The sequence below is a fragment of the Mesoplodon densirostris genome, chromosome 4 (assembly GCF_025265405.1).
Source record: "Mesoplodon densirostris isolate mMesDen1 chromosome 4, mMesDen1 primary haplotype, whole genome shotgun sequence".
NCBI lineage: Eukaryota > Metazoa > Chordata > Mammalia > Artiodactyla > Ziphiidae > Mesoplodon > Mesoplodon densirostris.
This window is the reverse complement of record NC_082664.1, coordinates 88,587,836-88,610,069: the sequence shown is the minus strand read 5'-3', so window position 1 is coordinate 88,610,069 and position 22,234 is coordinate 88,587,836. Positions and strand designations below refer to the sequence as shown.

At 38.7% G+C, this 22,234-nt stretch overlaps 1 protein-coding gene across 3 annotated transcripts in view; it reads left to right on the top strand.

Moving 5' to 3' along the window:
• Window positions 1-22,234, top strand: part of TP53BP1 (tumor protein p53 binding protein 1) — a 73,829-nt gene that overhangs the window by 17,800 nt on the left and 33,795 nt on the right. For all 3 annotated transcript variants that reach the window (XM_060096719.1, XM_060096720.1, XM_060096718.1), the window contains exons 12-16: window positions 6,973-8,299; window positions 13,055-13,174; window positions 13,946-14,149; window positions 17,366-17,423; window positions 19,261-19,353. In XM_060096719.1, coding sequence (XP_059952702.1) covers window positions 6,973-8,299; window positions 13,055-13,174; window positions 13,946-14,149; window positions 17,366-17,423; window positions 19,261-19,353 — 1,802 coding nt within the window. The remainder of the gene's footprint in view (window positions 1-6,972; window positions 8,300-13,054; window positions 13,175-13,945; window positions 14,150-17,365; window positions 17,424-19,260; window positions 19,354-22,234) is intronic.

Here is a 22,234-nt window from a genome sequence, read left to right as displayed (position 1 = left end):
TGTCCTTACCTGTCTTTGTGTTGGATTCCTCTTGGGCTCCGTGTCTTCTTGCTTGGTTTACTCCCTCATTTTGATGGAGGACATTCTTTAGTAGCATACTTTCTATTCTCATACATGATTCATAGTTTGTAGGAGTATAGAATTTTAGGTGGAAATATTTTTCCTTTAGACTTTTGAAAGCATCGCTCTACCGTCTTCAGACTTCCAGTGTTGCTGTTGAGAAGTGTGGCCAGTTTGATTTTGATCTTTAATATTTGAGCTGTTTTTTTTCCTTACTGGAATCTTGTAGATTTTTCTTTTTATCCCCAGTGTTCTGAAACTTCCAGACCCTTGGCATAGGTCTGTTTTCCTTCATTGTGTTGGTAAGCCCTCTCAATCTAGAAACTCAAGCCCTTCAGTTCAGGGACATTTAATTATTTAATTTCTTCCCCTTTGTTCTTTTTTTTTTTTCTTAATGGAATACCTATTGTTTGGATATTCATACTCCTAGAATAGTCTTGTAATTTTATTATTTTGTGTCCTACTTTCCATCTCTCTCTCCTTTTGTTTAACTTTCTGGATCATTTCCTCAACTATTTTTTTTTTAAACTTAAAAAAAACCCTCACTTTATTGAGATATAATTCATGCATTGTGTTGTTCACCCTTTTAAAGTGTATAATCTAGTGGCTTTTAGTATATTCACAAAGTTGTATAGTTATTCACCAGAGTCTAATTTTAGAACATTTTCATCATGCTCCCCCTCCACCCCCAACAAAAGACCCCATGCTTATTAACAGTCACTCCCATTTCCCCCACCCCCAGCCCTAGTCAATCACTAATCTACTTTGTGTCTCTATGGATTTGCCTGTTCTGGGCATTTCACGTAAGTGGAATTATACAATATGTAGTCTTTGGTGACTGGTTTCTTTACTGTATAATGTTTGCACAGTTCATCCACGTTCTGACATGTATCAAAACTTCATTCCTTTTTATTCTGAATAATGCTGTATATGTACATACCACGTTTTATTCATCCATTTATCAGTTGATGGACATTTGGGTTGTTTCCCCTTCTTGGTTATTATAAATAATGCTGTGTACATTTGTGTGCAAGTTTTTGCGCGGATGTGTATTTTTATTTCTCTTGTATATAATTAGGAGTGCAACTGCCAGGTTCAACCATTTTTTAACTTTCTCTGAAACACTAATTTCTACTCTTGGGTTTTTCATTTCTATACTCTTTTTTTTCTTGAATGTTCTCCCTTTTTTTAAAAAATAGCATTTTGTCATTTCATGGGTATACTATCTTATCTCCTTAATGATATTAGTAATAGTTTCTGAGAAGTTTTCTCCCTGCAATAGTCACTATTTCTTCAAATAGATTTTAGTTAGTTTAGTTAGTTTTGATGTTTGACTTTTTTTTTTTTTTTTTTTTTTTTTGCGGTACGCGGGCCTCTCTCTGTTGTGGCCTCTCCCGTTGCGGAACACAGGCTCCGGATGCGCAGGCTCAGCAGCCATGGCTCACGGGCCTAGCTGCTCCACGGAATGTGGGATCTTCCCGGACCGGGGCACGAACCCGTGTCCCCTGCATCGGCAGGTGGACTCTTAACCACTGCACCACCAGGGAAGCCCGATGTTTGACTTCTATAGAGGCTTTCCTCAAGAGTCTGATAATAATCTTTGATTGTCTGACTGCTTTAAGAGTGAAATCCTAGAAAACTGATTAGAAGTTCTGAATTGCTGGTTGGTGCTTCATGTGTCTGGAATTTACTGTAGTGTGATCTGCAGGGCCATTTTTGGGGTCCCCTAATGTTAGTATCTTGATTTATCTTGTCTTGTTCAGGTTCCCTCCTGTCTGCCATTGCTTTAGAAGTCTATTATGGAAGAGGACTGGGGGTGTTGAGAGGCAGGTGCAGGTTCCATTGAATATGTAAATTTTCATTTAATCTCCCTGTTTTCAGTCTGGTACTTTCTGATAACTGTGCCTCTTTTCCTCCAGTTCAGCGATGCTCTGTTTTACCCTCTCCAGGGCAGAGGAGGGTCAGGAAGAGCGAATCTGGGGATTTAACTGCTTCTTAAATAGATTTCCAGCCAGTCTTCCTCCTGTTTTTAGCACTACCCTCATCACCACTTCCAGAGTTACCTGGGCTACTGCCAAGTCCTGAATCTTTTTTGGGACATGGTAGTTCTGAGGTGTAATTTGGGTTACTTCTTAGCTTTCTCCACTGCTGTCTTAGGAATTCAGTTTTCACTAGTCTGCTAGATAGATGACCACTCTTCCAAAATTTTATTGTGGTTATCTGTTCTTTGTTCTCTTTTTCTTTTTTTAAAAAAATAAATAAATTTATTTATTTATTTATGGCTGCGATGGGTCTTAGTTGCTGCGTGTGGGCTTTCTCTAGTTGTGGTGAGCAGGGACTGCTCTTCTTTGCGGTGCGCAAGCTTCTCATTGCAGTGGCTTCTCTTGTTGCGGAGCACGGGCTCTAGGCTCACAGGCTTCAGTAGTTGTGGCTCGCGGGCTCTAGAGCACAGGCTCAATGGTTGTGGTGCATGGGCTTAGTTGCTGCGCGGCATGTGGGATCTTCCTGGACCAGGGCTCAAACCCATGTCCCCTGCATTGGCAGGCGGATTCTTAACCACTGCACCACCAGGGAAGTTCCTGTTCTCTTTTTCTTGAAAATGCATTAAAAAAAAAATCCCTTTACTATTGCTTAGTGGGATTTTGGAAGAGAGTTAAAGAAAATGTGTGTATTAAATCCACTGTTTTTATTTGGAAGTTCCATACTTTTTTCATTATGTATCAAACTCCTTACATGTTAGTCTTAATGACTCACCTTTGCACATCTATTATTTCTTCTGTAAATTGGTTATGGAAGTCCAAATGAACCTAATTTTGATGTTGTAATATCTATTTATTAATTTTTGTTTGCGTTGGGTCTTTGTTGCTGTGCGTGGACTTTCTCTAGTTTCGGCGAGTGGGAGCTACTCTTGGTTGTGGTGCGTGGGCTTCTCATTGCAGTGGCTTCTCTTGTTGTGCAGCGCAGGCTCTGGGCACGTGGGCTCAGTAGTTGTGACTCATGGGCTCTAGAGCTCAGGCTCAGTAGTTGTGGCACACGGGTTTAGTTGCTCTGCGGCATGTGAGATTTTCCCAGACCAGGGTGTGAACACGTGTCCCCTGCATTGGCAGGCGGATTCTTAACCACTGTGCCACCAGGGAAGCCCCCTGTATTTCTTTCTTTTTTTCCTAATATATTTGTTAATTTCATAGCCTCTTCGACCTTCCACCAGGATGTGAGGGCTGAGGAGAGGATTAGTAGAAAATAGTTTGATATTTAACACTTTCTCATTCTTGATATACATATTAATTTGGGGATGACAAGTCGGATTATAGATGATTATATGAGTGGCTCTTAAACTCTGTGTGTGTGAGACCAGTTTTTGACTGGTTGGATACTATGGATTTAGGTCTGTTGAATCTAGACTGGTTGACTCATTGAACGAAGTCCTGACAGTTCATCAGTCTTTATCCAGAGCCCTGAGGTGGTTTTTTCACTTAACTTCGTTATTCTGACTAGGCCTTCAGGGAGCCTCAGCGCTGTGATTATTAGGGGCCAGACACTCGGAGGCTAGATCCAGGCAGTCTTAAGAAGTACAGCTTATCGATAGGCTGGTTAGCCCCTGAAGTTTTACTTTGCCGACTAAAATTATACATATATTGAAAAAATTCTGTAAAAGATATCACATAAGTATTTACTTTGATAACACTTAAAACGTATTCAGAATGTGGTCAACTGCTTAATGGATATGAGGTTTCCTTTCCTTTTTTAAAAAAATTTATTTATTTTATTTTTGGCTGCATTGGGTCTTCGTTGCTGCGCACGGGCTTTCTCTAGTTGTGGCGAGAGGGGGCTACACTTTGTTGTGGTGTGCGGGCTTCTCATTGCAGTGGCTTCTCTTGTTGCGGAGCATGGGCTCTAGGCACGCGGGCTTCAGTAGTTGTGGCACACGGACTCAGTAGTTGTGGCTCACGGGCTTTAGAGCGCAGGCTCAGTAGTTGTGGCGCACGGGCTTAGCTGCTCCGTGGCATGCGGGATCTTCCCGGACCAGGGCTTGAACCCGTGTCCCCTTCATTGGCAGGTGGATTCTTAACCACTGCGCCACCAGGGAAGTCCGTGAGGTTTCCTTTTGAAGTGATGAAAATGTTTTCAAAGTAGATAGAGGTGGTGGTTGCACATTGTAAATATTCACTTTAAAGTGGTTATTTTAGGAGTTTGACTTTTAAAAAGGTATTTATAATTTTATTAGCAATGTCTTAACTATAAGCCTTTGTAAAATGACTTATTTTTTACAACAAGAAAAATAAATACATTTTTCTTGTAGTGTGTATAATATACAGATAATTGAAGATAAGATCATCAATTATCCTGTCTCAAATAACTGCTCATAACTTTTTTGTTTTGTTTTTCATAACTTTTTAATGGTATATATTTATTAACTTAATAAAAATGAAAATTATATAAAAATGTATAGACCACAATAAAATATATATTTATATACTTTTTTAACTAAAAACTTTTCTATTTAATGCATAGCCTGAATGTTTTTCTATATTTTTTAATATTCATCTACAATTTTGTGTAATTACAAAGTATTCCATCATGTAGGTGTATCATAGTTTTTAAATGAATCTCCTATCAGTGGATATTTAAGATATTTTATATTATTTCCTTTTCTAAATAATAATTTTAGTATGAACAGCAAGCACTGTAGCTAAATCCCAGTGTATTTTCATCAAATAATTTCCTGGAACTGGAATTATTGGACTAAAGGGTATATAAAATTTCAAGGCTGTTGTCATGTATTGCCAAATTACCATTAGAAGTGTTGAACCAATTTATACTCAGTCATGCCTCAGAGTATATGAGCAGATTGAAATTTATGACTATTTTTATAATCTGAAAGTGTAAACAGTAACACCAGACATTGAAATACCAGAAGTTATAGAATATACAGAATGTTTGGCAACCTATTTTGATTCTTCATGCCCTTAAAAATAAGAAATGAATGCCTTATCAGCTATGTCTAGAGTGTTGTAGCATTTATGTTAGGCAAAATAACAAATTAAATGTAAATTCTTACATAAAAACATATTTAAGCTTTGGGTTATTTTCTTTTTTTAAGGTATTATTTACATAAAATAAGAACGCCATTTTAAGTGTATAGTTTGATGAATTTTGGTAGTTGTATACAAATGTATAACCACCATCACCATCAAAGTACAGAACAGTTTCCTCACCCTAAAAAGTTTCTTCATAATCCTTTGCAGTTGATCCCTCCTCCCCATGCCCCCATCCACTCTTCTACCCTAGGCAAGCATTCATCTGCCTTCTGTCACTATAGTTTTATTTTTTCAAGAATTTCATATAGGTCTTCCCTGGTGGCACAGTGGATAAGAATCTGCCTGCCAATGCAGGGGACACAGGTTCGATCCCTGGTCCAGGAAGATCCCACATGCTGCGGAGCAACTAAGCCCGTGTGCCACAGCTACTGAGCCTGCGCTTTAGAGCCTGCGCTTTAGAGCCCGCGAGCCACAACTACTGAAGCCCGCGTGCCTAGAGCCCGTGCTCCGCAACAAGAGAAACCACTGAAATGAGAAGCCCACACACCGCAACGAAGAGTAGCCCCCGCTCGCTGCAACTAGAGAAAGCCTGTGTGTAGCAACAAAGACCCAACACAGCCAAAAAAATTTTTTTTTAATTTCACATAATTGGAATCAAAAGTGTATGGTGTTTTGTGTTTGAGTTCTTTAGCCTAGCATATTTTTGAGGTTCATTCATATTCTGGCAAGTTTTAATATTTTAATCCTTTTTATTGTTGAGTAGTATTCTGTTATATAGATATCCACAATTTATTTATTCACCAATTGATGAACATTTGGGTTGCTTCTAGTTTGGGGCTATTATGAATAATACTGCTGTGAACATTTGCATGCTACATCTTTGTGTGGACATATGATTTTAATTCTCTTGGGTTAATACCTACAAGTACAATTTCTGAGTCATATGGTAATATTAATGTATGTTTAGCTTTAGAAGATAGTACCACCAAACTGTTTTCCAAAGTGGCTCTAGCTTTTGCATTGCCACCAGCAGTGTATGACAGTTGTAGTTGTTTCACATCCTTACCAACAGGATGTAGTCTTACTACCTTCAGCCTTCCTTGTTGGTATGTAGTGGTATCTGTTGACTAATATTATTGTAAACTTTGAATTTTAACATCTTTATGAATGCTAGCGTATTTTGAAATAGTGGGATGTGAAATAAGGGCAGGCATACCTCATTTTATTGCACTTTGCTTTATTGTGCTTTGCAGATAATCTATTTTTTTACAAATAGAAAGTTTGTGGCAATCCAGCATTGTCGGATGACGTTTAGCATTTTTTTAGCAATGAAGTATTTTTTAATTAAGGTATGTACATCTTTTAAAGACATAATGCTATTGCACACTTAATAGACTATAATGTAAACATAACTTTTATGTACACTGGGAAACCTAAAAATTTGTGTGACTTGCTGTATTTTGGTGGTCTGGAACTGAACCTGCAGTATCTCTGAGTTATGCCTGTATATATATTCCCACTTTGTGAGAACTGAAGTGGACTGTGTAGGCATATGTTCACGTGATTCCTGTATAATTGAGGGCCCATCATACAGTGTATGACATGATTTTAGTAGTGATATACAGTTAAATTTAAGTGTCTCCCTACCTAAGTTAATACCTTTAGGTTTTTGTTTGGATTGGGCTTATTCTAGATCAATGATTCACAAGAGCATTAAACAGTGACTTGTGTTGATGAAAAGACTGGTGATTATAGCCCTAGAGTTTTAAAATTCTTGTGTAGTTGATTTAGAAATTTTAGAATTGAAGGATTAGATATAAAAGAAATACGATTATGACAAAATGATTATTTGTGTCTTTTTGTTCTTCCCTAGGACATTTTCATTCCATCTCCAAGTTTGGAAGAACGATCAAATGATGAGAAGAAGGATAGAGGTTTGCATAGTTCATCTTTGACTGTTGAGTATTCTAAAACTTCAGAGACTGAACCAAAGAATTCCTCTGAGGATCTTGGGCTTTCTTTGACAGGGGATTCTTGTAAGTTGATGCTTTCTACAAGTGAGTATAGTCAGTCCCCAAAGATAGAAAGCTTGAGTTCTCACAGGATTGATGAAGATGGAGAAAGCACACAGATTGAGGATACTGAACCCATGTCTCCAGTTCTCAATTCTAAACTTGTTCTTGCTGAAAATGATAGTATCCTGATTAATCCAGCACAAGATGGCCAAGTGGAACTGAATCAGAATGATGATAAAACAAAGGGGGTTAACACAGAAAGCAGAGACGACATTAGTATTTTAGCTGATGGTTGCAAAGGCAGAGAAGAAACTGTGGCGGAAGACGTTTGTATTGATCTCACTTGCGATTCAGGTAGTCAGGCAGTTCCCTCTCCAGCTACTCGATCTGAGGCACTCTCTAGTGTGTTAGATCAGGAGGAAGCTATAGAAATTAAAGAACATCATCCAGAGGAGGGGTCTTCAGGGTCTGAGGTGGAAGAAATCCCTGAGACTCCTTGTGAAAGTCAAGGAGAGGAGCCCAAAGAAGAAAATATGGAGAGTGTTGCCTTGCACCTTTCTCTGACTGAAACTCAGTCCCAGGGGCTGGGTCTTCCAAAGGAAGTCCCCAAACAAGAATGCCAGGAAGCTATGGAAGTTGAAACCAGTGTGATTAGTATTGATTCCCCCCAGAAGCTTCCAGTACTTGACCAAGAATTGGAACATAAGGACCAGGAAGCATGGGAAGAAGCTACTTCAGAGGACTCAAGTGTTGTCATTGTAGATGTGAAGGAACCATCTCCCAGAGTTGATGTTTCTTCTGAACCTTTAGAGGTAGTGGAAAAATGCTCAGATTCTCAGTTGTGGGAGGACGATGCTCCAGAAATAGAACCATGTGCTGAGAATAGAGCAGATACTCAGGAAGAAAAGAGTGCAGAATATGAAGGAGATCTGAAATCAGTGACTGCAGAAAAAGAACCTGTAGAGGCAGACTCTTCACAGCCTCCCTTGACTTTAGTGAGAACAGATGATGCTCCAGGACCTGACCAGGAAATGCAGCAGACCCAACCAAAAGAGACAACAGTTAGCACATTAAGGGAAGACTCAAAAATGGCTAATACAAAGCAGCTGGACTCAGGTAGAGGGGCCCAACCACTGAAGAAAGCCTCTGCTCATGCCTCACAAAGCTTCTGTGAAAGCTCTAGTGGTAAGTGTGATTACAAATTGTTCTGTGTTTCTAACCAAATTATAATTTGGAATGGAAGGTAGGAGAGAACCACATGCTTATTACATCAGGGCTGAAAATTAACTTGGATTTGTGTTTATGAGCAACCAATAATAGTTGGGATATTTAAAATTTGGGATTGTATTTTTCTTTTGTAGCTGTAATTATTTTTAGAATCAGAGATCAGTTGAGGTTTTTATCAGCTTTATAACTCAGGAGTAATCAACATGAATTTTCTAAGTATTTAGAAATTGTACCAATCTGGTATTTTCTACTTAGGTTCCAACCTTGTTCCATATTTTTATATTTTGACAGTGGCTTTGTAGTAGAGGGATCTTTTTTGATTACCTTACACAGTTAAATCATATTCAAAACTCTGTGGATTGTTTCTTCCTTAATGGGCATTAAGTAAACTTTCTAAATTTGGTTCAACATATATACATCTTAAACCTTAAACTGGGAAAGGTATTAGCTTGTGTTCTTTATTTTATAAAGTCAAGAATGAGAATATAGATTAGTTTCTGAAATATTTCTAGAATGTCATGTATGACATTAGCTGAAAAGAATTCAAACTTTCTGAATGTCCAAAGTTAGTATAATTTACTTATTTATTTATTTTGTGTGTGTGTGTGTGTGTGTTACGCAGCCCTCTCACTGTTGTGGCCTCTCCCGCTGCGGAGCACAGGCTGCGGACGCGCAGGCCCAGCGGCCATGGCTCACGGGCCCAGCTGCTCCGTGGCATGTGGGATCTTTCCAGACCAGGGCACGAACCCGTGTCCCCTGCATCAGCAGGCGGACTCTCAACCACTGCGCCACCAGGGAAGCCCCAAAGTTAGTTTAATTTAAAAGCAAAACAGGGACTTCCCTGGTGGCGCAGTGGCTAAGAATCTGCCTGCCAATGCAGGGGACACGGGTTTGAGCCCTGGTCCAGGTAGATCCCACATGCCGCGGAGCAACTAGGCCCGTGTGCTACAACCTCTGAGCCTGCGCTCTAGAGCCTGCGAGCACAACTACTGAAGCCCATGCACCTAGAGCCCATGCTCCGCAACAAGAGAAGCCATGGCAATGGGAAGCCCGCACACCCCAATAAAGAGTAGCCCTCGGGCTTCCCTAGTGGCACAGTGGTTGAGAGTCCGCCTGCCGATGCAGGGGACACGGGCTCGTGCCCAGGTCCGGGAAGATCCCACATACCGCGGAGCGGCTGGGCCCGTGAGCCATGGCCACTGGGCCTGCGCGTCCGGAGCCTGTGCTCCACAACGGGAGAGGCCACAACAGTGAGAGGCCCGCGAACCGCAAAAAAAAAAAAAAGAGTAGCCCTCATTTGCCGCAACTAGAGAAAGCCCGTGCATGGCAACAAAGACCCAATGCAGGCATCAATCAATAAATAAACAAATAAACAAAGCAAACTCCATAAACAAAAGAATAAAAACAAAATACAGACTTAAGAAAACAAGCTTCTAAGGATATGGAAATGAGAAGCAGTATTTAGGTAACACCATAGCTATTAGTATGGGTGATCATACCTTTCGGCGTTTCTGGAACAGTCCAGTTTATACTTCTTGTTTAAGAGTGATTATTAGTAGTACTTTTTTTAATTTCAAAATTGCCCCTGTTCATTAAGCTTTATATTCATGAATATTTTTTTTCCTCTTCAGAATGAGAAATGTTAGAGCTGAAAAGGAGGTTAGCCGGTATTGAGTTCAGTCTCTTCTTCCTAAAGTCCTGTGGCTAGTTAATGAGTGAAGTGGAACTAGAACTTAGGTCTCCTGATTCCCAAGTCTATGCTTTTTCCTACTATAAAACTGTATGATATAGTTTCTCTGGTTCTGTTGAGTTATGGTAAAGAGCTGTCTGAATGACCTAATATTCTATATTATTGAAGATTTTTATAATTTCATTACATCTAAATACTGTTGTCGATCTAAGTCATGTTTTACAGGAAGGTTGCTTTGGTTGCTATACAGAAAGAATTGTGGGTTGGGGAAAGGGGGAGACTTCAGGCAGACAAAGTAATTGATAGGCTGTTGTAATAGTCTAGGAATGAGGCATTGAAGACCAGATAAGGGTAGTGGCAGTGCTGCCTGTATAAGAGCCAATTTCCCATTAGGTTTTAGTGATGTGTTAGATCAGTGGTGCTAAGATAACTTTTCATAAATAATCTTCTGTAATTAACGCTTGCATATTACATTTGCGTATTATGGTTTGTCACGTAGAAGGATGTACTTAGAGATTTTATACAGATTTTCAAAAGTCTGAATGGTCGATCATAATGTGAGGGACGGTTCCTGTCAAGAGAGCAGAGTAGGTGGTGGTTCCAGGAATGAAAATTCTGTAAAATATATCTTTAGAGCGTATGATGCTTTGTGAGGTGGTTTTTTTTTTTTTTTTTTTTTTTTAGTTTCTGTATATTTTTAAAGTTCTTTATTAAAGGACTTGCTTTTTAAGGCGTTGCCAGAGAATGAATGCTTACCTATCAACCCATTTCTTTTTGCTATAACTATGGTGGAATTATTTGCCATTTAGATAATGACGTTGAGATTCTCCACTTCTGCTTTTCACAGTTTCTTTAGCAGTGCATGTATACTTTCCATCCTTTATTTCTAAAGTCCATTCATTTTCTCTTTTCATCCCTTCAAGTTGCTAATTCATTTTCTTTCATGTAGATGTAAGAGATGTTTTTTGTTGTTGTTTTGTGATTTTGAAGAAAAAATATCAAGGTGTGCTTGTTATTAAAGATAATGAAGGGTGGAAGTGGAATGGGAAGAGATGAAAGAAGAAAAATGTGGTATAATAAATATATTTGGTCTTCATCCAGTTCCTGGCACTGAGCTCCTAAAACCCTTGTAATTTCCTAAGTGATAGGAATAGCTTAAGCCCTTTCTTTTAAGCCTTTTCTGTCACACCTCAGTAATGCTATTGAGGTGATTTAGGGTGGAATCTTCCCTACATAGCCTCAGGGATGGGGCTGTTCACCAGAAAGACAAAGTGATTAGAGGGTTGGAACTTCCGGCCCCACCCACCAACCTCCTCGATGGGGAGTGGTGGAGATTAAAGCTCTATAAAAACTCTTGAACAACAAAATTTGATGTTTCCTGGTTGATAAATGAGCCAGGAGGGTATCTAATCCCAGTTCTACGGGAGACAGAAGTTCCTGCTATCAGAACCCTCTGGACCTCACCCTATGTACCTCTTCATATAGCTGTTCATCTGTGTCCTTTATAATAAACTGGTAAACGTAAGTAAACGTTTCTCTGAGTACTATAAGTAGCTCTAGCTAATTAATGGAACGTGAGGAAAGTGTCGTGGGAACCTGCAGTGTAGAGACAGTTGCTTAGAAGCACAGGTAACAGCCCGGACTCCGGCTGATGTCTTAAGTGAGGGCAGTCTTGTGGGACTGAGCCTTTAACTTGTGGGATCTGATGCTACCTCTGGGTAGATAGTGTCAGAATTGAGTTAACTTCATAGGACACCCGCTAAGTGTGTGCTGGGAATTGGAGAATTGCTTGACGATGTTGGGAAGCACAGTAGACAAACTGTTTTCACAAGGAATAGTGACTGGGTATGCCAGATTATAGTTATTTTGAGCCATTCCAGGAAAGTAAGTACAAATTTTCATATGTCAGGTTTAAGAACAGCAATCTGGCATAATTCTTTTATTCTCCCAAACTTAGTCGTTTTATTAAAAGAGATAATTAGGAAATCAGAAAATGTGATTTTGGCAATTTGCTAATTCTGATTAGAAATTGGAACTGAGACCTAGTTAAAAAGTAAAGTTTTGTCTCTTGACAAATGTTTAATAATGACTAACCAAAATGTGTACGATGGGGATGCTCATATATGTGAGATTTACCATTGCACAGAGGTTTAGATACGAACACTACCGCTATGGCCTAGAGTGAAATGCTGGTCAGTACTGCTGAACTGTGAAACCCAAAGATTTCTGTTAGAACCAATGAGTATTTTGAAGTCCTTTAGCCCAGCGGTCCCCAGCCTTTTTGGCATCAGGGACCGGTTTCTTGGAAGACAGTTTTTCCACAGATGCGGGGGGCGGAAGGCGGGGGTGGGGTGGGGTTGGGGGAGGGGGGATGGTTCAGGCAATAACGCAGGCGATGGGGAGCAGGGGATGGGGAGCGGCAGATGAAGCCTCGCTCACTGCCGCTCACCTCCTGCTGTGCGGCCCAGTCCCTAGCAGGCCTGGTGGTTGGGGACCCCTGCTTTAGCCCATGAAATCCTTTGTCACCTCTTTGAGTAGATTGTAAATTTTAAGTATTGACATCAGATTTTAACATAGAGAATCCTACAGATTGCTAAAGCTTATAAATTAACTCCTTGGGTTAGCATTACACAAAATTAAAACGTCTAGATTTGAAACTATCCAACTTTGTATCACTGAGTATCCCCATATGTACTTACTGTCTTGAGGCTCAGATGTTTCTCTGTTCCTTTTGACCCCATGTTCCTCAGGCCTCCAAACTTTTGGGCTTCCTCTGTTTGCCTGGCCCCTGGTTGTCTACTTTGTGTCAGTCCTGTTGATGGTTGTACAGAGAGCAGAGAAAATAGTAGGAAATTGGTTGAGAGGCCTGGTGAGGGGAGTTGGGAATGAAGCAGAATTTGGGAGCAAAGGAAAAGAATAATTGAGATATTTCTTGCAGTTCTCTTCACTTTTGCTTTTTTTATACTTCTTTTTTGGTTTCCTTTTTGTTTATCATTGTTTTGTTTTGTTTTTGTTTTCTCCAGAAACTCCATTTCATTTTACTTTGCCTAAAGAAGGTGATATTATTCCACCATTGACTGGTGCAACTCCACCTCTTATTGGGCACCTAAAATTGGAGCCCAAGAGACACAGTACTCCTATTGGTGAGTGATTAAAATGTAATGATGTTTAAAGCAGAATTTCTGAGATATCATTCTTTATGCCAGTGATTCTTTTATATCTGAGGAGTTGGGCCTGCCTGATAAGATTGATTTTTGTCTTAGGAAGAATAAGGTTGTGGTGTCTGATTCCATGAGTTTACTCCCAGGAGATGTTGAGCAGTGATGAGAGGAAGGAAAGAAAGAATGGAAGGAAGGAAGGAAGAATATTTATAAAGATTTTATTCTGTTACTTGCAAGGCTATAGACTCTGAGTGCTAAGCAATGATACATAGCTGTTTTATGAGGAAGAGGTAGCAGGTAGGGTAGAAGTACTGTTTATTCAGGACCTTGGCTAATCAGTCTGCTGCTTGACAGGGGAAGAAAATTTAGATCCTCCTTCCCTGAAGCAGCTGGTAGTCTTCTACATTAACCTATTTGTTTTCTCTAGTCAGTGCTGGGAGGTAACAGTCATGCCGTCTGGAGTCTCCTGCTACCTATGCTTGATGCTGGCAGATGTGGGTTGGCTGAGGGCTCATGCAGCATCCTTTGTCCAGATGCAGAAGTGGAACTGAATCCTGTTGCTCTTCTTAAGACCAGGTGTCAGTACTAGTGCGTAGTTGTTGATACTTGTGACAGGATCTATCCTAGGAATCCTCTTCAATCCTGCAGAGCTACGGAGCCAAACAGGCAAATTGATGACCTTGAATTGTTATTTTTCATATTTGTATTTTAGTGTTTTTTCTTCCTTCCTTCCCCCTGCCTCCCTTCTTTCAGGTATTAGCAACTATCCTGAAAGCACCATAGCAACCAGTGATGTCATGTCTGAAAGCATGATGGAGACCAACGACCCCATGCTTGGGAATGAAAAAGGAGATTCTGGGGCTGCCCCAGAAATGGGTGATCAGTTGTGTCTGAGAATGAAATTGGTCAGTCCTGAGACTGAGGCGAGTGAAGAGTCTTTGCAGTTTAGTCTGGAAAGTAAGTTTTATTTTGTGTTAATCTTGGGTAACTAGTAGCTCCAGATCTCCTGGAAGTATGAATTATCTTTCTTCTAGTTTTAATGATGATACTTTTATAATTATAAGTGTATTTGTAAAGTCTTATTCTTATGAATTTAATTCTTTGTTTTCGGCTAGTCACTGTTAATGTTACTGCAGATGTTCCGTTTTGTAACCTCTGTGGTACTGCTTGTGTATCTGTATTAAACTTGTGTCTATATAAACTAATTGGTTTTCATAATCAGGAGTTCAGAAGTGGGTAGAAAATTTAGGATTGTGGATTCACATTGTAGGTTTATGTTAGCTATTTCCCATATTAATTGCAAGTTGTTTGGTATGGCTAGAATACAGAGAGGGTACGAGGGAATGGCTGTGAAGTTGGGACTAGATTCTGAAAGGCCTTTTACATCATGCTGAACAGCTGAAGAATTTTAGGCAAGGCAGTAATATGATCAGATTTGCTTTTTTTAAAGGATCAGCTGAATGTTTGAAAAATTTGTGCCTTTGTTCATCATTCCTCGCCCATTTTCTGTTCTGCTGCCTGGCAAATGCAGTCTTTAACTAGGAAGTGGGGTCATTAGTAGTGGGGATGGAGGTGAGGGGATGAATTTGAGAGATGAATAGTAGAATAGAGAGGACCTTGGGACCAGTTAAATATGGAAGCAAGAGAGAGGAAAAAATATAGAATGACTTTATATCTACATTTTGTTTTCATGATAGCACTCTGAAGTAGATATCCTTATTTCCATTTTATTGATGAGAAAACTGAGACTAAGAGAGGTTTTAAACCTGAGGTTACAGTAATTGGTAAGAGGTGGAGCTGGAGTGTGAATCAGATCCATCTGACTCTAAAGCTTATAATTCTTCCATTAGGTAGTTTGTAAAAGTGGTTTAATGGCGTTAGAAGAGGAAGAAGTTGTATAAAGGAGACTGTAAAGGAATATTCCAAGAAGAGGACTAGGAGAGTATAACGCCATGGAAGCCTAAGGGAAGGAGAGTTAAAAGAAGACAACAATGTTATATGCAGAAGTGAGGTCTAGTAAGATATATCTGAAAATGTACACTGGACTTGGCAATTAGGATCCATTTGGTGACTCTAGCAAGAACTATTTCAGTATAGTGGTTTGGGTAGGAGCTATACTGAAGGTAATTGAGGAGTGAAGGGGAGGAGAAGAGGCAGCAAATGTATTCTACTTTTGAGAAGTTTATGTGAGAAAGGAAGAAAAAATACGGCAAGTTAGAGAGAAATACAGGACTGAAGGAGTTTTTTTGTTTGTTTGTTTGTTTCATTTTTAGGCTGAGGGATATCTGAGCAGGTTTATAGATTGAAAGGAATCTCCAAAAGAGAGATGGGTTAAAAATGAGACCTCTGAGACAGAGATGGAAGGGGAGCTTTCAAAGACCACAGATAGAGTGAGTGGACTTGAATAAGGATTTCTGATTCTCTGAGACCAAAGAAGAGAAATTTTAGCTAATATATTTTGAGTTCTTACTATATGCCAGGCATATATTTCATACATGTACAGCTCATTAAATCTCAACAATCTAACAAACCTGTAAAGTAGATCCTATTGTTATTCTCATTTTACAGCTAAGGAAACTGAGGCACAGAGAGGTTGGGCATGTTCCCTAGAGTCACACAGCTAGTAAATAAAGTAGCCTGAATTCAAAGTAGTCCCAAGAACCAGAAGTCTGGTTCTGAATTATAGTGCTATTCTGTTTCTCAGTGCTTATTGATTTGAAAATTAGAACCTCAGTAGAAATAAAGTATTACATGTTTCCATCCTTATTTTCATCTTCTCTGAAATCAAGTAGGACTTATCAAGAGAGAGTACATGGTAGCTTTGAATCTTTAGATTTGAAATTACAATTGGGAAGACCTTAAATGGAGCTAAATGTTAAAGATGACCATATTGGTAAATTTTCCTACCTTTCCTGATAATCGGGCACCATACTCACAGTTTTCCTCATTTTGTCCTCATAACAAACCTATGAGGGTTGGTCTTGCAGCTTGTGGGATCTTAGTTCCCAGACCATGGATTGAACCCCGGGCCCACAGCAGTGAAAGTGCAGTGCAGAGTCTTAACCACCTGGACTGCCAGGGAATTCCCGTGTTGGTCCTTTTTAATCCCTATTTTATAGATGAGGAAACTGACTCAGAAGATGAAGTTTACCCCCAGGTTGGACTGCTAAGTGCTAGAGCCAGGGCCTGAACCAGGTTTCTGTATCAGAGCCAGTGCTCTAACCACCAAACTTCAGCTGCCTCCTTGATGGACTATTCAGATTATATTGGGTTATGACTTATTTTAGAAATGTTTTAAAATATTTGTTATTTTCTCTAAGGCTGGAATGAATTGTAAATGAACAAATTTTAATCCCTTGGCATTAGTGGCATTGCTTTGAGACTATGGGATTCTTTTCAGTATGACCTTTAATTTTTGCTACAGATTCTTTCTTGAAAGTGTGTTTTATTTTTCAAATATCTATCCCAAAAGCACTTTGGGAAGAACTTGAGTACCTTCTATGTATGGGTTCTTTTAAAACTGTACACTATTTAAAATTTGTGCATGAACCTGAGACATTTTCCTACATAATTGATTTTATTAAAGTTTTTCCTTTTTAAAAAAATTTTATTGAAGTGTAGTTGATTTACAATGTTGTGTTAGTTTCAGATTAATAAACTTTTTTAGAAGTTTTTTTCTTTTAAATTTGTTTTGAAATTTTTAAATTTATTTTGTTTATTAATTTTGTGTTTTTTTACTACATGATTTTTTTACTTGCATGAGAAGAGATGCATTGAGATTCAGAAGTTTCATTTTCATTTTTAAATGTTACTGCTTAGTAATTCATTATATTGTATTTCTGGAGAAACTGATTAGTCTTCTGTAGGAAGTTTGAAAGAAAATCGGTAGAAGTCAGAAAGACATTAAATGATAAGTCTTTTCATGTTCACTTATTATTCTTACCCATTTCCTTTTTATTATTTGTTGCAAATTCTAGTAAAGCAGGTTTTATTTTTCACTTTTATTATTATTTTTTTATGTCATAGTGAAAGGAGGCCTTCAGAAGCTTCTGAAATCCAAGCATTATTTTAGAGTATCATTGGGGTTGAGCAGGTTTTTAAGAGACGGTTTTAAGGTGTGATACTGAGTTCTGTTTCTCTTTCCTTTCTTTACTTGCTTTTGTTTTTATTCAGAGCCAGCAACTGTTGAAAGAAAAAGTGGATCTACTGCTGTTGCTGAGGCTGTTACCAGGTAACCAGAGCTGGTTGCTATTTAGAGGAGTTTAATATACAAAGCCACTGGTAATGAGGGGAAGATAATTTATCAAGAGAGGAAAAAAACTTAAAATGAAACTTCAGCATAAAGGATTTAGTAATGTGTTGAACGTAACCCAAGGCTTCCTTATTAATACTTTAATAAAGCTTTTGCTGTACTTAGAATAAGATATTTAATGGTGTTTCCCTTTCTCCCTTTTGTTTATGTGGGAGTGCCCTTTTTTCTTTTTCTGTGGGTGAGATTGAGATTGTTTTTGCTATTGGTGAGGAAACAGGGTTAACAAGAGATAGCCATAGACCTTTTTCCTTTTACGGTCGCCCGCCCCGCCACATAGCCTCAAGCCATTTTCTCTTCTGCCTGCCAAATTAGCTACAGTCTTGAAGTGTTATTTTTGCTTTGTCATGAATGCTGTAATGCTTTGAGGTTGAGTATGACCCCATCCTGAGGCTCTGGTGGTAAGCTTTGCCATCTGGTGGCCGTGAGAATAGAATTGTTTCATTGGTTTCTGGAGTGAGTCATCCAGTATGAAAATACTACCAGCGGTTGTTGAAATATAAGTGAGGATTCTTAAATCAGGCTAGACAGGTACTGTACATAAGTAAAGCAGGCTAGGTGCAAGAGCATGAAATGTTGACGATGATGGCCAGCTGAATGTGTGTCCCATTTAAAAGGAGGGGGTAGCCCTTGCTCATTTCCAGCCGATCATTACCATGCACACTTACTGTTGCCAAATCTTTAAATTTTTAAAGAGAAATCAGGATTTTTAAAAATAAAATTTCCTGCTTGTCTGTGGACTAAATTTGATCCTTAGTTGGAAGTTTCTGACCCATCTGAATCCTTTGATTTGTACCAAGCTGTGTCTAGAGAGATTAGTTGTTTTCTGGGTTTTTGCATATTTAATCTGAAAGATAAGTACCTTTGAATCCTTATTCAGTTGAAGATTCTTTAATGATGTGTTGAAGAAATCTCTTTGGTTTTAACAGAATTGTGTACCCGACACAACTTGTTACTAGTCTGTACATGTGCTTGTTAAGAGAGAACAGAATATGCTGCTGAAGATTCCTGGACCCTTTGGATGGAATGTAGGGATGGAAAAATAGGGAAAAAACTTGAGGCAGAGGGTTGGATTGGTGGATCATGGAATGAGATTCACTGGTATTGTTGTGAAGCAAATTTTGTATATGAGAATCTAGATTTTAAGAATCTTTGACTATTTACTTTACCATTGGGTTCACCATAAGAAATCATTTAAAGTAAGCTCTGTAGCATAGTTTAAATGATCACTGCTTCCTCCGCATTTAGGTGAAGTAGTACCACGTTTTTAAGTGTTGTCTGTAACTGGGCACTGTTCATATTACTTGCTGCCATCTTATTTCTCTCTCACACATTTTATTATTGAAGGTTTCAAGCATGTACAAAAGCAAAGAGAATAGTATAATGAACTACCATATATTCATCACCCAGTGTCAAAAATTACCAACTTATGACTAGTCTTGATTCATTTATAAATACTTCCAGCACTCTCCTCTCCACTGGATTATTTTTAAGCTAATTCTAGCATTATATCATTTTATCTGTAAATATTTCAATGCTGTCTCTAAAAGATAAGAATTCTTTACTTTGAACTTAACCACAGCACTACTGTCATGCTTTTAAAACTGACATTGATTCCTTAATGTCATCAAATATTTGGTATTCAGATTTTTCAGATTCAGAGAAAGGATTTTATTCTCTCTGCGCCTAAAAGGATAATTTCCAGAGGTACTTTTCCTTTCAAAACTAACACAGTATATTGCTTTAATTTGTTTCTTAGTCCCCAGAAGACCATGTCTGCGTTTAGCTGTGTCTGTGAAGCCCAGCAAGAGGATGAGGCTCGAAGCCAGGATTCCCCCTCTGTACCCATCAGGCAAGCATTATTTTCATAGCATCTTTTGGGCTATATTGATTCACAAAATGGTTGGTAGCAAAATCTGGAATATACTGCTACTGTTTTGTGTTATCTGAGGGACTGTGACATATTCTAGGTGGATTTATAAATAAGATGTCAGAAATTTTATTAAATATTTTATATAGATTTTTGTCTTTATCTGCCAGTTTTATCAATTTAAAATGATTCAGACTTCATAAACTTATGAAAATATATCATTCTTTATTTCTAAGATTATTTCCTTTTACTTAGTTTGAAAATGTTTACTTTTTTTAAAATTTATTTATTTATTTATTTATTTATGGCTGTGTCAGGTCTTCTTCGTTGCTGTGCGCGGGCTTTCTCTAGTTGCGGTGAGCAGGGGCTGCTCTTCATTGCTGTGCACACACTTCTCACTGCGCTAGCTTCTCTTGTTGCGGAGCACTGGGCTCTACGTGTGTGGGTTTCAGTAGTTGTGGCTCGTGGACTGTAGAGCACAGGCTCAGTAGTTGTGGTGCACAGGCTTAGTTGCTCTGTGGCATGTGGGATCTTCCCAGACCAGGGCTCGAACCTGTGTCCCCTGCATTGGCAGGCAGATTCTTAACCACTGCGCCACCAGGGAAATGCCGAAAATGTTTACTTTTAACAGACTTTTTATTTCTCTTTAATTTCCCATATGACATAACTGAGATAGATGTTCAACATCTCAAATTTAAAGTTTGTCAGACTTGATGGAATTTAAAATTTCCCATAATTTCTTTACTCCTTCATCTCTTAGAACAGCTCTGAAACGGGAAAAATTTTTTTGAATTACGAAGTATTTCTTCTCTATTAGAAAAGTATCTTGTTTGGAATATGTGGTTCTTATATTTAGTATAGGGAAATAAATAATGGCAATGGAATAAGTTTGTATTTTCATTATGAAATGGAATATTTTATCTCTAGAATTCAATGATTTTGTAATTAGGGAATATAATAATGTTTTATCAACAGGTATATTCCTAATAGTGTTATTTGCAACATAATTTCTTTTTTTTTGGCTGCACCGTGGCTTGCGGGGTCTTAGTTTCCCAACTAGGGATTGAACCCACGCCCTCGGCAATGAGAATGCAGAGTCCTAACTATGGGACTGCTGGGGAATTCTCTGCAACATAATTTCTGTGTTCCTTATTGATAGAAATATTTAAGAGAAACATGTCAGTGCTTTTATTGGATGTTCTGATGATTAAATGTGAACTCGTTGGTATTTTTGGGAATCAGATAGCCCAGATGATATCCTCTGTTGTATCAGGAAGCTTGTTAGGCGAAATGACACCTTGTTTTATTCCAAAAATGGTATGGTGTTGACCCAGCAATTAGGAAATTTATTGATCACATCATATTGCCTTCCTATTTTAAAATAGAGACTTTTTTTTTTAGAACATCTTTATTGGAGTATAATTGCTTTACAATGGTGTGTTAGTTTCTGCTTCATAACAAAGTGAATCAGTTATACATATGTCCCCATATCTCTTCCCTCTTGTGTCTCCCTCCCTCCCACCCTCCCTATCCCAAAGCACCAAGGTGATCACCCTGTGCTATGCGGCTGCTTCCCACCAGAGACTGTTTTAAAATAGAGAGACTAGGATGCTGGTGATTTTTGTTCAACCTTGGTAAGGGCCTGAGAATCCAGCTGGTTTTTTGTTTTTGTTGTTTTTTTAAATTTTATTTATTTTTTATTTTTGGCTGCGTTGGGTCTTCGTTGCGGTATGCGGGCTTCTCATTGCAGTGGCTTCTCTTGTTGCAGAGCACGGGCTCTAGGCGCATGGGCTTCAGTATTTGTGGCTCGTGGGCTCTAGAACACCGGCTCAGTAGTTGTGGCGCACAGGCTTAGTTGCTCCGCAGCATGTGGGATCTTCCCGGATCAGGGATTGAACCCGTGTCCCCTGCATTGGCAGGCGGATTTTTAACCACTGGGCCACCAGGGAAGCCCTCCAGCTGGTTTTGATTCCAGTTCCTCCACAGACAGACCTACACTCAAAACAAAATGGTTAGAAGTTTATTAAATAGGGAGGTTTTTTCTTCCATGTTTCACTTTGGATTAATTTTACCCAGGCTTTCCCTGCTAAAATTTGCTTTCTTTGCATCAGTTTCTAAATCTGACATATAGTGACCAGAGTAGAATTGTGTAGCTGGAACTAATGAAGAAAGAGAAGTGTGGTCCTTCTTACAATTGTTGAATTTCTTCTGTCTCTTTTCTGGTACTGAAGATTCCTTCTTTATTGTTTCTTGGGAGATTAAGATACCACATCTTTATGATAGATCTTTCTTGGAGGGAAGTGACTATGATTTGAACATCATTTATTTATTTGACTGATGCTAACCCAAGAAAGATAGATACCAGAATTCTGGTATTTGAGAGGAATCTGCTGAATATTGCTGATGTTGCAATGAGATACCTTTAGTCTTTAGAGAGCAAGGAGTTGTTCCAATTAACAGTGTGGGAGAAAAAAGCAGCCTAATATTTGTCAATTAAGAATTAAAAAGTCAAAAATAAAGAAAAAAAATAAAGCTTTGTTTTAGAAGTAAAACTCTATTCGGAAGTTCTACACTAAATAAATAGCTTCTGAGGTAAAATGTCTAGGCTTATTTAAAGTGTGGGGAACAATGGTAATTGAATTCTTGAAATGGTTAATCAAGACTTGTCCCTTCTAGCTTTTGGCTCACTTTCATTATTGCTCAGGTGTTGATATGTTAGATGTCTTAAAGATTCAAACATGGGTATTCAGTTCATACTTTGTCTTATGCAACTAATATCAATTGAGTATCTGCTGTGTATCTAGCACTGTGCTAAGTAATTTATATGTATGATCACTTATAAACCAGATAGGTGTTATTCATC